Genomic DNA, 17,429 nt, shown 5'->3' on the forward strand with positions numbered 1-17,429 from the left:
TCATGTCGACATCACCGATGAATCGAAACCAAGAGAGGGGTTTGATAAAGATATGGAAATTATTTGATTTTCCAATTTGTCCATGAAGATGTTTGCATATGAAGGAGCCATGTTCGTTCCCACAGCTGTACCATTAATTTGGAGGTAGTTTTCGTCGTCGAAGGTATTGTAACACTTCAAAACTAAAGTGAGTAAATTTATTAGGCAGTCAGTGGGGGGGGGGGGTCCAAAATATCTCGTGAGTCCCAAACTTCTCTACAAGTTTATATACCATCATTGTGTGGGATGTTGGTATAGAGTGAAGTGACATCAAGGGAGACCAGAAGAGTTTCAGAACGTAAAGGATTCATTGATTCAATTTTTTTCTTAAATAATGCGTGGCGTCTTTTGAATATGACAGGAGCTTTTGAAGAAGGGGTCGGACATGGTAATCAACAAATTCAGAAATTTTTTCGGTCGGGTGACTATTAGCAGAAACTATGGGCCGTCCAGGAATATCTTTTTTGTGAGTTTTATGGAGAAGGTAAAAAATGTCCGGGTCTTGGATCCTCTGGTTTTAGGTATTCTAACTGTTCTTCAGTAATGTTTTCGTCCTTGCACATTTTGTTCAATTCAGAAGTCATTTTTAACTGAAAGATTTAGTAGGGTCGCCGGGTAGCTTTTTATAAAATCTTTCATCCGAAAGTTGATGCATTGCCTCTGAGATTGTACTGCTTCTTTTTTCATCGGGCGTGATGTTAAAGAATGATGTTATGTAGTTTTTGGATAAGTGCTTGGCATCTGATTTTATTTTGTCAATAACATTTTCCAGCGTTGCACATTTTTTCGGTTAGGAGCCCATGGATTTTTTTTTCTTTTTGAATTTCGAGAGTATTGATCACTGTCTTCCTGGTCGGAGTGAGAACTATCAAGGTTCACATCCTGGCCTTCCTGTTTACTAGCAAACTGTTCTCCGAGCCTGAGGAATCTAGCAAATTTTTCTAAGTCATCCTCAACTTGATCTTCATCTATATTGGTAGGAGTAGGACAAAACTTCAAACCTTTAGATAAAACTCTGGTTTCAGTTTCATATAGAGCAAAAGATGAGAGGTTTACAACTGTAGTGGTGGAAATTATTTAGGAGTTGTTTTTTTTTGCGGTTACGAGACTTTGTAGGCGCAGTTTTGTCCTGTGCATAATATTTTGTATATCGTATTGTCCGACGTGTGTACACCGTCTCATGTGAATTTGTGAATTTGTTTACGTTTTAATTTCTTGGATTAAATAGATTGGATTTCGACTAATCATCTTCGAATATTACAAAGTTTTAGATCAGATAGAAACGAACGAGGTTTTTTTTTTCAGTAAATTTTGAAAAGTAAAAGTAAAAGCTGACTTGTTCAACGGTTCATAATTTTTCTTTCCTCTTCCGTCTACCCCGGATTTGACTTTTTATGAGCATAGGACGCTTACCTTACCGGTACACCTGGTCCATGCTCCCAGTTTTCAGTGGAGTCTGAGTTGTTCATTTGCTTTTGTTACTTTGTATGTATGATTTTAGTTACTTTATGTACTTCTGAACGTTAAGATGTCTGAGCGATTAATCAGATATCGTTTATTTGATTCATACCAGACTCGACTCAAAATTCAAGATGCTTCGGGATTGTGCATGCAATTTTGGAAATTTCAAAATGGCTGCCGATTCCAAAATGGCCCCAAAACAAAACCCGAAAAAATGGAAAAAAATATGAAATTACTGGAACTATTCAGTTGTATGAAAGTAACTCAAATAGCAGTTCTTGACTTGTTGCCATCACAGGTACCAATATGTTTTTCAAAATAGCCGCCAAAAACAGCAAAATTTCAACATTGTTCGATTTAGATTAAATTTAATATCTAGGGTAAATGTAGCCTTCTAAATTCAATGACGGTTTCATAATTTGGTTGATTCCTATTATTTGCAGGTTTTGGCGACTCTTGGGTTGCGCATGCAAAACAATATCACTTTGTTTTTGGGGTTTTTAGTTTCTTCGTTAGTGTTTATGTGTATATATTGAAGATTACTAATAATGGTATTGTTTAACATCAAATTGTAACTATATTTAGTATGATAAATAATAATATAAACCGACTTCAAAACAAAAGTATTTTTAAGCACTAGTACGGATAAAAATTATCACATATTCTAGTAGACATGGATTGTGGGACAGTTCGTCAGAAGGTAAAATCTTTCTGCTTGTTTGTTTGTCCTTTTAAATAAATACATGTATTTCTTTCCTAATCTTAGGGACATTACTTTTTGTATTTATCAGTCACATAATTCTGCTCAGTGGAAGTAAATGATACGTAGCACGAGTAATGTGCATGTACTCCATTTTATATTGAGTAAACTCTCTTCCTTATTTTCTATGTAAACAATGTCAACTCTCTGCCACTAAGAATATTCAGTAGGCTATTTTTAGCAGTCTTGATTGATCACACAAGTATATCACACGCTACTTTTAAACGTCAAAAAGTTGAATTATACAGACACGTACCATGTGGATAGATAACGTTCTTATAGCTACAATAACAACGGTCAGAAATATCGTTTTCCATCGTAAATTTATTTTCCAAATGCCTATGTGTCATTGTCTATGTTGTTATAAATCAAATGATTGAATTCATATACTATTTAATATTTATTAAAAAAACAAACAAAAAAAAACATAAAACAAAAAACAAAAAACAAAAAAACAAAAAAAACAAAAAACAAACAAAAACAAAACAAAAACAAAAACAAAACAAAAAACAAAACAAAAAAATTGTAAAAAAAATCAAGTAAAAGTACGTCACCTGTCGAAAGCAGAAAAAAAAGTACTATTTTTTAAAACAAAGATAGCCGACGTATTAAAATTTGTTCCTTTTACTAATAATTTTTTATATTTCATTTAGGAAATAACACGACACGCAATTTTAATTTTTGATAGTTTTTTTGAACGCCACTAAGTTATCAGTATTTGGCCAATCGGGAAACGGTTCTGGATCAGGTGACTTGCGTTTCCATGGAAGAGCGTCTTTAAGGTCAGAGGGTAAAAGGCGAATCTATATCGACTGCGTCGGAAAAACAACCCTCTTCTGGAATTCTTTTATCTCCCGGATAAACTAAACACATGTCTTAATTGAACAAAAGGTTGGGTTTGACGATATTCTGGTATAAACATCCTTCATGTAATTTTCTTCCCATCATAACTAAGTGATCAAATATTTTATTAAACTTTCAAGTAATGAATAGTAAACTTGTTTATTATTCACTTTTCAATAGTGAATTATTTTAAAGTGAATAGTGAACTATACTAAAACTTCAGTCAGGTTTGAGTGCAACTATTATTTACCGTAGTTTTATTCTTCTGCAATCGGAGAGATTTTAAGAAAATGTTATGTTCAAAGTATAAAATGAAAACTTGCGTCGACTACTTTTCCAAAGATAGTACCTGTTGACATTGTCTGGCCTAGCATGTTATTACGTTTAAGGCATCTTTCTTAATATTGTTCAAAAACTTGAGTATGAATACAAACAGCACACAAGATAAAAACTAATATTGTTTGCAAAAAAATGAGGTAAGTTATCTAGATTTATAGACAAATTGCACTAGACTAGATTGCACGTAAACTTTTTAACATTTTCAAAGAAGAACGTGAATTGTATAAAAAGCAATTTAAGCATATTATATCCAGCTTGTATGCCGATAAATGGCATATTTTTTTTTAGAGCATTCTTACAAGTTCATGTTTTCTCTTTTGTTTTTTTTCCCATTCATGCGAACAAGTCACAAATGTATTTTAATTTATTTGATATGATTTGTATCAAGATCAACCTGGCGACTAAATATTTATATTCAATGATTTATTACGGTATTTATGTTTAGTGTCATTTAATGTTTAGGCATACTGTGTTTTCTAATTTAGATTTAGACCAGTAGAATATTTTTTTATTGAACGCTGTTCTGAGTATACAAACAAAATTAAAAGACCCTTTGATTGCAACTAACATTTACAGCATTTTTATATACTATATATTTTTATATAATTTTATAAGCAAACAGGCCCCGCGCAACAACTGAAGTATGCACAAATTGTCAAATTATATTATAGGAAATACTAGTATAACTGTCTTTGATGGTAGTGACACTGAATGGTATAGAAGCTTCTTGGTTTATTCTTGGTTTATTAATATTTATTATCTGACATTTATTAAAAGGTCAGGGCGTTGAATTGATATTTAACATGCATATTTCATGGATATTGTATCATTGGCCTCCAATCATCAGCTGTCCCCGCCATTTATATTTTGAATATAAGGTTTTATTATCAATTGTAGAATTATAGATTATATGAGCATCAAGGACAGTATATGCATGTGATTTCTGCGCTATCTGTCTATAGAAGACGGACAAAATTATATGGTATAAAACAATATAATGTATGAGAATCTTCACGAAATTCATTAATTAAAACAAGCTAATTAATATACAAAAATGTATATCTTGAGATATTTATACTGCTTAATAGAAAGCAACAAGAACTTCGTGGTTCGAGTTCAACATTAGGTATGTTTAACATGATATCTACATCGTCTGACGGCCACGATAGGTGGTCTTGTAAATGATTGATTAGCATCTGGATCATTCATTATGACTGAAGTGTTTCTTCAGTACCGAGGATATTTCTTTAAGAGATGGGCAATATGATTCCAGGGAATTCCAATTCCTTTAGACTTTTAATTTAATTTTTTCAATGCTTCTCTTCTGGAAGTTTTGTTGCATTATTAATCGCAATTCGCATTTTCTAAGTGGAAAACCAATGTCTATGAGCTTTATTCCAAACACCTTGGGCATGGATTAAAAGACTTACAATTCGAATTTGATCAATCGCTTCAAGTTTAAATTGAAAATTCAAGTTAAGTCCCGTCATATTTGCACAGCGTCGTGAGGGAACACGTTTTTGTTTAGTTATACAAAATTTAGTTCTTTTTTGTAATGTTTCTCGGGTAGGTCGTATTTCTACACAATGTTATCCAAATAAATTTTAAATATTCGAAGAAAATCTATTTTTAATCAAAATATAAGAAAATAATCAGGATCAAAATAAATACACTAAAATATTTGTTCTCATTGTTGAGAACCTTTGATATAGTTTAAAATCAAACATAACACATGATAACATTATAAGAATATATCATGATACTACAGCATTTACAGGTGTTGTTCAACTTGAAAATCCGTCGCTTGCAATAAGATGGAGACTTGTTCAACAGAGATCATAAAGAAAAAGTTGATTCCTATGACTATAAAGGAGAATAATATTACGGGAACAAAATATCCCCGATTAGTTCTTTCAATTATTGGAGACTCCAGGACCTTTGTACCAAAACCCTGGTTGACTCCAGTGTTCCAGCTAGGATTGATTGAAACTGCAAAAGGAGCTAATGGTGAGTTTTACTTCCAGTTCCACAACACTATCAGTCGACACAAATACATTTTTAAATATTCTTTTTATGTCGAATAAGCACGCTTGTACTAGTCTGTGAAAATAGACGAATATGCCGCAAACGCAGAAAAAATTTCGTACATTGATTATTGCATTTATGTAATTGTAAATTACCATTGTCAATTTATGCGATTTCATTTAATAAAAAAAATCAGTAATGCGGTTTTAGATGAGTTGCATTTTCTGCAATAGTAAAAATATCGGAAACATGTCTGATTTACAGAATAAGTTATATATAGTTTCGGCAAGCTCTGGCATAACATATGAGTTGTGATATGAACATTCCATACGCAGGTGCTGAAGGGATGTTGCCACAGATGAAAGGAAAGTTGACAATTTTGAATGAAAAGTCATCATGTTTGTCGTAAAATGTGGTCAATAGTTTTTCTTTACCATCGATTTCTAAGTGTAGGTCAAGATATGATGCTGACTTCACAGTGTCTGTAGTATCCTTTATCTCAAGTTCTTTGTGGTAGATGCGATGTATCAAATTCCTGAAGTTAGGATTGTTTAAAGATAATACGTCATATATATAGCGGAAACAGAGATTAAATGATTTAGTTAAACGATATTCTTTCTTTCGGATCAGATCAGCTATAAAGTCAGCCTAATAAGAGTGAAGGAATAAGTCAGCAAGTAAAGGAGCACAATTAGTTCCCATTGGAATGCCGACCGTTTGTTGAAAAACACGTCCACCACACTGGACAAATATGTTGTCGATTAAAAATTCCAGCATTTTATAAACATCTTCGTCTGTATATTTGGAAAATGATTTGGATTTATTTCTTACAAAGTATGCGGAATCTCTACCAAGAACAATATATTTGTATCTATTTGAAAGGGAAGGAAACCTATGGCATATTGAACAAATCGGTTCTCATGATGTAGACGGATACACCGTAACGATCCACAAATTCATAATGACGACCGTAAAATTTCTGTAGTAGTGACTTCAATTGTTTACCAAATTAACCCTGTTCCAGAAGGCTTAATGTAAGAAGTCTAGCGCGGTACAAAAGGTCTGCGTAGTTACGGCAAGCTCTGGCATAACGTATGAGTTTAGGTATGCCAATGAATTGGAAAACTTATGATCAGTTTTCTCTATCTAGTACTTTACTTTGATCTAGTACATGTTGGTTATATTTTCTAATTTTATTTTAAAATCAGCAACCAACAAAAGTAAATGTAATAAAATTTACAATGAATTATTGGTAGAACATGAGAAAAATCAAGGTCTTAGTGAGATTAAGTGATTTAATGAGATATCAGGTTAATATTGTAAATGAAATTATAAAAAGCCATTAACAACACAAAGATATGTATTAATGATTGTTGGATAATCATAATGTCAAATTTATAATCCAGAATGCACGTTTGCTTGTGTATGTAATTGCAAGGTGAGTTGTAGCAGAAATGATTCATTATTTCTCGGAGTTTGCACCAAATCCATGGTTTGTTAATAAATGTTTTTTTGAAATGGGTGTTTTTTAAAATTGGCCTGTTATATGATTTTGGTCTGCCGTGATGGCTTCTTGGGTCGGTAATGGTCATCGGCTATGCGTTGAGCCAATACAGATACCCATGTCATTATGACAGCCCTTGAACAGATAACAAGGTCATCTTTAAAAAAATAACCATCAGCTAGTATTATAATAAATTATGGACATTTTAGATGCATCACTGCAAGCTAAGGGCAAAATAAATGATCTCATTAAATATTTCCACTAATTTGATGGAACTCTACGTAAACGAACGTAACTCAACGACACTCGCCCTAACAGAAACTTATACATGCGACAGACCGTGAAGAACGGGGGAAATTATTTACAATTAGTGCATATGAAAATCGTGGAACGATTCATACATTTTGTATCTGTTTCACAATCCATAGTTTTATTAGATATCAACAATATTAAATCTCATATTCTGTTGCTTTTGTTACGTTGTATGTATGATTTTAGTTACTTTTTGTTCTTTATTGTGTATGGCTGTTTTCCATGTCTGGTCTTTGTCCCTGGATTACATTCTTTTGATTACCGCTATGACCTTGGTTCCTTTGATTACTCTTCCGATAAGTAGATAAATGCGACAGCAGGGACGGTTCCAGTGATTAAAAATAGGGAGGGTGGACGGGAGAAAAGACGGGATACAAGTTTATAAATAACTTGTCCTAATCATGCATAAAGTTAGCAAATTTTTCCAATAATAAAGGACTACTTCCAAGGAGCCACTGCGAAAGTATATGCAAAATGCATATTTTATGTCACAGATAATTAGTTATAGTCAAGAATTACTCATTTATCAATCCGAATGTTGGTCGAATGCTTATAGGCTTCAGTGCGTTTCATATACACATAATTTATTTAAACTTCAAAGTTTCAAAATAAAAACTATTCTATGTTTTGTTATTTGATTTTTGTAACACTGTTTTTTCTTTAGAATTTTGTTTAATTTACAGTTGCAGTTGCTACTTTCCTACGATGCGTACACGTTTGTTAGTCTAAATTCCCAGCTGCCTACATCACATGTTTGTCAGAAATAATTCAAAACAAAATTCCTGTTTTCAAACCTAGATCTTTCTGCATCCTAAATGTCCGCATACGAGTAACTAAATAAAAAATGCGCTTACCTTTAGCACGATAATCTCTTTTAGAATACTAGTACTTAAGTGTAAAATAAAGTTATGAGTATCATATCAGAATTTGCATATCCATGCAGATTAAAGAGTGTAAAAATATAACGTGTTAGGTAATGCATTAAGACGCGGATCAAAGGACAGTCGTACCGGGCGAACGCCCCAGTCCCAAAAAATTGTGAAGAATTATTCTTCTTTCAATGTTACTGTTATTTTAAATGATTCCGGTAACTAAAAGATCTTTATTGTAAATGAAAATCATCGACCATTTCTGCTCCACTAAAATAATCATGTACAGGTGCAGATTATATATACTTTTCACCCAAAATGTAACGACTAAAGTTATTTTCCCTTTGGTGACACCAACAAAGAAGAGAGAGAGAGAGAAAAAATATAATTTTCGGAAATACATCCTGACAAATTCTTGAGAATTTGTCCAAACACGAGCTAAATGATATTTAGTATAATAAAATATATTAATTGCAGTTAAAAGGTAGTATACATGCACTAGATCACCATACTCAGACTTTGTGTCGGGTGATAGTCTTACTTTGTGAAATAATTCAGTACCAAAGAAGTCATTCGCCGAGTCTTCTCTACAAAGGTGTGCATATCTACAAAACTTCACAAAATACCCCTGTCAAAAACACCACTTTTAAACGTTTTCACATTACTCAATGCATCTTGAGCGGGAAAGACTGTAACATGCCCAAATCCATGAAATTATAGACAGATCACATTAATCGAGATATGAACTACATTTTTATGTCATAAGTTTAGATAAGCTTTCTTCAATGGCTATTAGACATCAGTAATATTATTTGACGATTGGGAGTTTTTAACGACCTTGAATAAAATACAGGCCTCTCACGGTCGATGTAAGTGGTTAGTAGAACCTACTGGTGTTGGTAGCAGAGCTCAGCCTTCGGGATATCTAACCGAAGAACTCGGGCAGATGCTCTTATCTATACTGCCTGACGTCAAGTGGACCCGGGAAACATGTATAACAATGTAACTACTATTGAAAGCTTTTTTGTATTAGATTTTAATGCCTGTGTTTTTTGTTTCTTTTTTTTCTTAAAAAAGATTGCCTAATTTTGTACGAAGGATCCGAGGAGAAAATAAGTACTTTGGTTAGAGAGGCGGTACAAAACTTTCGAGTGTTAAAAAAAGATGATGATAAAACGTTCATTTCCTTCGTTAGGATTAGGTCTCCTCTCTTTGAAGAGGAAACAGGCTGTAACGCGGTAAGTAAATACGAAAAATTGTTTTGTAGGTTACAAAGCTTTATTTTTATACAAAAAAAACATGCTTTTTTATTTTAGCATTATATACGTTTTGTGATCATTGATCTTCGACTCTTTCTAAACAAAATATTTCTACAAGATCGTTGACTATCATGTATTTATCAGGTTTTGTTGTTTTAGTTATGCATTTAGATATTTCCAATTTCAGTTTAACATTTAGAAATACACGGGCTTCTTTTATCATTGTAAAATGAATATCAACTCAAACATTTCGTGTAATAATATAAAGAATATGTTGATTATTGTGCACTGACATGAACCCGGTTAAAGCAATAATTTTGTGAAATCCTAAAAATGATTACATGGTTTACTCTTAAAAAGTGAGATTTTTTAAAGAATCCATTGCTTGCTATTTAATCTAGGTTTATCCAGTTAGAATTATATAGAAATGGTATATTTCTTCAGAACATTTTAAACGCGTGTAAGGAATCGAAATTCTATTCAAATAATGCATTTATCGTAAAGTTTGTTATTACATGTAATATAATTTTGAGCAAACAAATATGTAAAGGAAAAAGTGGAGGATTTTTGCAAGTACGCAGCAGATTTGTCTGCTTTACTTTTCAACTAGATATTTTATAGGTACAAAACATGGATAAAGAGGATGAAATATGTTTCACATTGAAAGGCGACGACTATGTTGAACTACTTTCAAATATATCTAGAGAGTATGTGCCGTTAGTGGAACTCGGACAAGACAACAGTAATTACAAGTTTCTAATAATTACTATGAGCAATCATAGTCTGCATATAAGAATAAATGGGTCGTTTCAAACAAATTTCGACTCTTTAATCAAAGAACATCGAATCACAAAATATGTACATTGTGTATGGATACCCTTTATCAATATTGAATTGTGTTGAATATGAGTAACAATTAAATGTTCAGATATCAGAACGTATTTCTTTACTTCTCCGTTTAAAGACAGTATAACAATTTATGTAGTATTCTAGTGACATTCAAACTTTCCAAAAATCTGCTTTTTTAAATATTTGCTGTTATCATTTATAAGCAGAATGCCATAAATCGTTCTCCCATTTTAGTAGGACAAGCCAAGGATCGTTATTCTGTCGATTTATGACAATTTCAAAGATAAGTTAAAAGTAGTCTCCACTATTTATCGTCAATATATAACAACTATAAAATGCCAAAACATATCCATATTTATAGTTGTTTATACAAATTTAACATTTGTATATTGAACTTGATGTGGCAACGCGTTTTTTGTGTATATGCATTTGTGTATGATCTTATCTTTGTTTTGTTTTATTTCATTATTTAGATTTGAAAATGCCCGTATTGGTTATTGTTGCTGAAGGCGAGAGTGCTACAATTGAGTTGGTGGTTAATTTGGTTGAATGCTGTATACCTGTCTTGGTGTTAAAAGGATCTGGCAAAGCCGCTGATTTGATTGCTGATTGTCTTGATGAGTAAGTATATGTCTTTTTTGAGTAAGTATAGTTCATTATGAGTAAGTATATGTCTTTATGAGTAAGTTTAGGTCTTTATTAGTAAGTATAGTTCATTATGAGTAAGTATAGTTTTTTATGGGTAAGTATAGTTCATTATGAGTAAGTATAGTTCATTATGGGTAGGTATAGTTCTTTATGAGTAAGTATAGTTCATTATGGGTAAGTATAGTTCTTTATGAGTAAGTATAGGTCTTTATCAGTAAGTATAGTTCATTATGAGTAAGTATAGGTCTTTATCAGTAAGTATAGTTCATTATGAGTAAGTATAGGTCTTTATCAGTAAGTATAGTTCATTATGAGTAAGTATAGTTCTTTATCAGTAAGTATAGTTCATAATGAGTAAGTATAGTTCATAATGAGTAAGTATAATTCTTTATGAGTAAGTATAGTAGGTCACTGTAGAACATTTCGTTTCTGTAAAACTATCAATTGTGCAACTTCAAAGTTGAAATTAGGTAATATCAAAATACAGTTGACCAGCAACATGAAATTCCACTTCCGTTTTCCAAAAATAGTATTTTTGTCTTACAATATTTTTAGTTGAAACACGCTATTTCAGTTTTAAAATTGTTTTAATCTATATAATCATGTTTCATTTTTTTGCAATAACTAAGTTGTGTTCTTGAGCATGTAGATTCTATAGGATGGTAATATCAGGTGAAATATATCACTCCCAATGGCGTCAATCATGTCACACGGAAATGTCATATAAATGATGTTAATGGCCGAATGCGCCCTTGAGTCACTTTTATTTACCTTTGTTCCGTACATGGCATTCTTGTTTTAGCCGTCATTCATTTTTTAGGATTTTTTTTCTCTCAGCCACATTTTAATTTACCTTTGATTTTCTATTATGCTTTACTCAGTCATTATTTCCCAATCGTATTGATACTTAGGGTAACATATGATTGAAAAGTGGATTTTTACACTTATACAATATATCAGAACCATGTATATCCGAAGTAGGAGAAGGAGAGAATGTTTTGTCTCCTCTTGTTAGTTTTGAATAATCTAAATTAACACTTAATTTATGAAAATATCATGGAAATGGGGGAAATAGTTAGGACAGTGAAACAAAAACTAGGAATATTTATGCAAATGTGTGTTATTTTTTTCGCAGCTGATACTGTTATTAGCAGAATCAACTGATGTATTACAAATGCACTGAATACGTTTAAAAAATATTGTCATATGTGGACAATGAAAATCAAGATTCCTATGTTCTCCAAGGGTAGACAGTCGAACTATCCGGTATTCTACAATAATGAACACACCATCAAAACTGTCAATTACTTCAACTACGTATAAACAACCCTCACAAGAACCGGAAATTACATACAATATAAACTACCCTCACAAGAACCGGAAATTACATACAATATAAACTCCAAACTGCTATGTTCAAAGTTTTCTTGTAACACCGATTCAATAATATATTTATAAAATGTCATATTGTTCTCTTTGAAAAATTACCAATTTTGCTTTACTGATGCGAAATACTAGTATGGGATTCAAAAACTTGGAAACTCTTGAAATAATACAGTCCCTTATGCAATAACTATCGGTAAAGAATATCTTATTAATAAATGTTCCGCTTTGAATACTGAAAGACAAAAGTTTATTGATAAAAATTGCAATGTTATCAAATTTTATAATGAATTTTATAACACAAGATCAATCTTATCTTAACAAATATGCAAATTTATCAGAATATAAAATGACAAGTTGCATTCTGTGATACGTTTAATACCTCCGGATGGATTATAAATTTTCTGACTCACTCACGTTACTTCAACAATTGTACAATTATGATATTTATGCTTTCTGTATACCTTTTTAGTCAAAATTAGTTATACAAAATTAAAATGACATACAATAAATATATATCCTGATTAAGACATTGCAACAAACAATAATTTATGATTATGTTTCCTTTTTTTTCAGTTCAAGTGCCATTAATCTAAAGGCGTCCCTATTATTAGGGACTTTTATCCATTCTGGTGAGATGGCGGTGTTGAAGAATCACATGAGAAAAATAAGAAAAAAGAAACAGTTTGTGAGTGTTTTGTTCGTTTGTTTATATTGTTTTTGTTTTCTTTTTGTTTCCTTTTTTCTCCTTGCATCTAATTTTAAAACTATAAATGGGTAATCAGTCAAGACTATTATCAGGGAGGCAATTTTGTTGCATGAGTATAAATGTACATTTGTTTATTCTAATAATTAATATAATGACTTATTACAATAATTTTCAGTTTATCAAAGCATATATGAAGAATTAAGCTCATTTGTCCGTATGACAAATATGATATCACAATATCAGCCGAAACGTTTTTGAAGGCAGACGTGAAGGATTTAATAATGTTACACTGCAACCTGTTTTACAAGCTAATTAATTCTAAATCGCGCTTGAAACAAAAAAAAATAATTACATAGGCATTTTATTAACATATTTAAGGTAAATGTATTAGATATCAGTACCCAAGACGAAACTCAGTTTCCAGAGGCAGTCAGTAATGCAATAATACGCGCATGGGCACAAGGTGGCACGGACAAACCAGTCATATCTGACAATACCGATCTGATGAAAGTAAAAACCACTGAACCTGGTAACAATGAGTTTGATAGCTAAATAACCTGTTATTGTTTTGAATAGATTTTATATATATGAATGTTTTTTTTCAACAACATTGTTCATATAGCATAACAAATGGAAGTTATGTTGATTGGGGACGGAACATTCCTTGTGAAGCTCAGCAATTCGGGATTATGGGTGAGGGCAACTTGGAATGTGAATAGGGCAACAAATCATGAGTAAAGTGGTAGGCTAATCAATCAATCAATTATAGGCAATTACCCTTGGTACGCACAAATAAGCATCAAGTGAGAGGGACTTTTTAAAGTACAAAAAGAAGCCGAAAACTGAATATAGCTCGTATGACAAGTGTAAAATGGCCAACTGAATAGTAATGCACCTCAACTAACCTATCCATTCCATGCCCGCTGTCACATAAATCTTCACTTGCGCCTAACATTGGCTGCCAGTCTTGATGCACCCAACTACTCAAACCAAGTTGTGATCTTTACTACTCAGTAGTCCTCATCCAAAGGCCGACCAACCGTACGCATTCCCTCAGGGTGCTTCAGTGCTATTGTACATACACTTGTATTGTCCGTTCTGAGTTCATGCCCAATCCACCGGCATTTCCTGTGTGGTTTTGTATCACTTAATTTTTATGTTTTTGTTCTACGATGCAGTTCATTGTTTGTTAACTCTGGTCATCTAATCCTTACTATCTGGCTCAGACATATTTTTTATGTGTCAAGAGTCATGTCTCGTTCTGTTGTTTTCTGTTATTCGCTGAATGTAAGAGCTGATATTTCAAAGATTTTAATAAATTGACCTGTGTTTGGATGAAAAACTTTGATGAACTCCATTTTTGTAACCTACTGAATTGTACTTAGGCTTTCCCTGATCTGTTGGTAATGTCCTACGCTGATGCTACAATGCCTCCAAGATATTTGAATGTTTCAACATCCTCTATATTCAGGTCATTTATTTTTGTAGGAGTTTAGTCTCATTATTAACCTATTTCTTCGTTCTTATGAAGCTGACTTCATAGCTAATCCAATGGAAGGAACATCGTTTAACAAAATCTATTGATCTCAGTTTCCGATATATAGATGACATATTATCGTTAAACAATCCTAGTTTGGGGGGTTTTGTACATTGCATCTACCCAAAAGTACTTGAGATAAAGGATACTTCAGAACCTGTGAAGTCAGTCTCATATCTTGGCCTAGACTTGATTGGTGATAAAAGAAAACTATTGACCATGCAAACTATATAACAAACGCGTTGACTTTTCATTCCGTATTGTCAACCTTCCTTTCATCTGTGGCAACATCCCTTCCGCTCCTACGTAATGAGTTTCCATATCACAACTCATACATTATGCCAGAGCTTGCCGTAACTATGCTTAACTTTTTATGAGCAACTCGGAAGGTGTTTCTAGAAAAGCAGAGAACGCTTACTCTATCGGTGCACTGAGTTTCTCATTGACTTTTATTACTTTGTATAATACTATTATTTTAGTTATTTTATGTTCTTTGTTGTGTGTGTCTGTTTTCCATGTCTGGCCTTTGTCCCTGGATTCTACTGATTTCCACTAGAATGTTGGTTCCCTTGATTACTCTTAGCTTCCTTTGTGTTGGTCTTGAGACCTGCTTGGTTTGCATTTACATTTAACCCGTGTGTCATGCTTTGCATATCCTGATAATTTGATGATAACAGAACACGAGCGTTAGTAAAGTCTAGATCTTCCAATTTCGTTGTGAGGTTACACCTTACCGTTGGTTTTCTTTCTTTGGTCTTTTTCTGATGAAGTCAATGACAAATGGGAAAAGAGACCCTGACATAGTACATCCCTGTTTCATTCTGTTGTAACCCGGAACCTGATTCTTCACCCTCTCCTGACATTGTGCATTTGAATGTTTCATGTAGTAGTTTAATCATCCTGATCAACTTTTATGGGGTACAATAGCACTTCGTGATGGACCAAAACCTATCTCTATGGATGGAATCAAATAGTTTCACAAAGTCAACATAGTTTACAAGAAATGGTGCATTTTAATTGAATATTACGTGATTCAATGATGTCACTCGTCTTTGTTTTATATAGCTCTTTTTACGTAGTTTGTGTCGTCAAAATTGTAAGCTGAAGTTCTTTCAGACAAGAGCTTACCCCATTTTCAAGAAGAAGTTGAATCATTTTCAATTTGAAGTAAACTTTGACTAAGACCGTATGTAAAATGATAAAATAAGGGAAAAGAAATTGCATTTTTTTTTTTTCTCTATTTTACATGATTTTCTGTTTGTTTGTTTTGATCTATACCTTGAGATTGTATTGTTCTTTGTATTGAAAAATATTGGTCTATAGTTTGGATGAATTTTAAATATTATGTTTCTATTATTTAAAGACAAAATATACGAAAGCACTAGAAATGGTAACCAAGATGTTCCTGAAGTGATATCACCAACCGAGATGTCTGATGGAACTTTCTTGCCTGCTTTAAACATAGGATCAGAAAATTATAACGTGGATACTTCGGATGCATTTGATAATTCTTTAAACAACAAACCTGGATGTAGCTCCGTTGTTAAACCAAATGATAAATCTAGAAAAAACAGAATAAATCCTAAATCAGTGACGTTGCATAATGCTAAAATGGGAGGCGAAGTAAAGCAGTTCATGACAAAATACCAAGAATCGCTGACTCCAGCTTCCTTACCTCTCTATTTTTATATTGCTTATCAGTTTATACAAGAAATGTCAAACAAAGACGATAAACGCCAGGTAAAAATCTTATCTTGAATAATGGTCTTAAAGATGTTCAACACTATAATACATTATTAATTTCATAAAAATATTTTGCTTTTAATGCTGCGTGTACAGCATGGCTTATTGTTCGATAATTATATTATTGGTATTTTTTAGTCCAGAAGAAATATATCCTTCTCCTTCTTCTGCTAATTTTGACATCAAATTAAAAGGTGACAACTTAAATTGCTAGTCCGAACTTCAGGAAAAACATGGAACATGGACAAAATGGACAATAATTCAGCAAACTACTTAATATATAAAAGAAATTTAGCAACATAACCGTTTAATGTTTCACATGGTGACTTTTATCTTGATATATATATGAAAGTGTGTAAATTACAAGTTCGTATACAGCTCTGACACTTTGTATTAATCGAGAATTTTCTATTAATACGGTGCGCATATTGGATGGATAACTGACTACACAAATTGCAAAGTCTATTTGTTTATGACAATGTTTTTTTGTTTGCCCACCTTCTTTCCATTGAGTTGTGGACGATCCTAATTGTATAAATGTAAAATCATGTGTTTTATTTACTGTAGAATTTCCAGATTCTTTTAAAACAAGCTCTAGTAGCAAACAGAGTTGACTACGTTGCAGTCTTACTTCAGGAGGATAAAGTTGAATTCGATATGCAGTATTTTCCATATATTTACAATGAGGTTAGCACACTGACATAAAAGTAATGTACATAAATTAAATTGTCTTCTGAAAAGTGCGTTATTAAAATTAATTTTCCTTACAAAGTAGTCTGTTCTATTTTAAAGATTTGCTAAATATAAAAATACGTATACCACTCCTTTATCTGTACGGGCCAGCGAACCATCAAATTCTATCCAACAAGTAAAACCAATTAGGCATATTTATAATTTGGTTGCAGCTAACGTACTAAAATGGATATATATACAACGTCTCAGAATGTGACGACTCTATTTGCTACACTGCTCCATCGGATCAAATTGATACAGGGAAGATATATAAACGTATAGACAGGTCTGAAAAATTTCCAATGATGTTAGAACTGTAAAATTTGCGATGCAAATTTTTGGTCGTTCTCTCTGCGGGACTCGAACTCGTACTGCTGTGACATCTATGGCAACACCGCCTGCACAAAGTCCAGCGCC

General features: G+C 32.6%; 1 protein-coding gene across 3 annotated transcripts in view; it reads left to right on the forward strand.

Annotated features, from left to right (window-relative positions):
* The window catches only part of LOC148621525 (transient receptor potential cation channel subfamily M member-like 2), a 33,890-nt gene that overhangs the window by 2,277 nt on the left and 14,184 nt on the right, over nt 1-17,429 (forward strand). Inside the window, exons 2-10 of one of the 3 annotated variants that reach the window (XM_088576015.1) lie at nt 4,340-4,424; nt 5,220-5,449; nt 9,230-9,390; nt 10,033-10,153; nt 10,734-10,881; nt 12,868-12,979; nt 13,379-13,529; nt 15,901-16,277; nt 16,848-16,967. In XM_088576015.1, the coding sequence (XP_088432141.1) occupies nt 5,257-5,449; nt 9,230-9,390; nt 10,033-10,153; nt 10,734-10,881; nt 12,868-12,979; nt 13,379-13,529; nt 15,901-16,277; nt 16,848-16,967 (1,383 nt within the window). In that variant the 5' untranslated portion in view covers nt 4,340-4,424; nt 5,220-5,256. Of the gene's footprint in view, nt 1-4,339; nt 4,425-5,210; nt 5,450-9,229; nt 9,391-10,032; nt 10,154-10,733; nt 10,882-12,867; nt 12,980-13,378; nt 13,530-15,900; nt 16,278-16,847; nt 16,968-17,429 lie in introns of all 3 variants that reach the window. The other 2 variants (XM_088576014.1, XM_088576013.1) reach the window with 2 other exon arrangements.

Source organism: Perna viridis, chromosome 3 (assembly GCF_037379345.1).
Source record: "Perna viridis isolate PV_CMFRI_1.1 ecotype Kerala chromosome 3, ASM3737934v1, whole genome shotgun sequence".
NCBI lineage: Eukaryota > Metazoa > Mollusca > Bivalvia > Mytilida > Mytilidae > Perna > Perna viridis.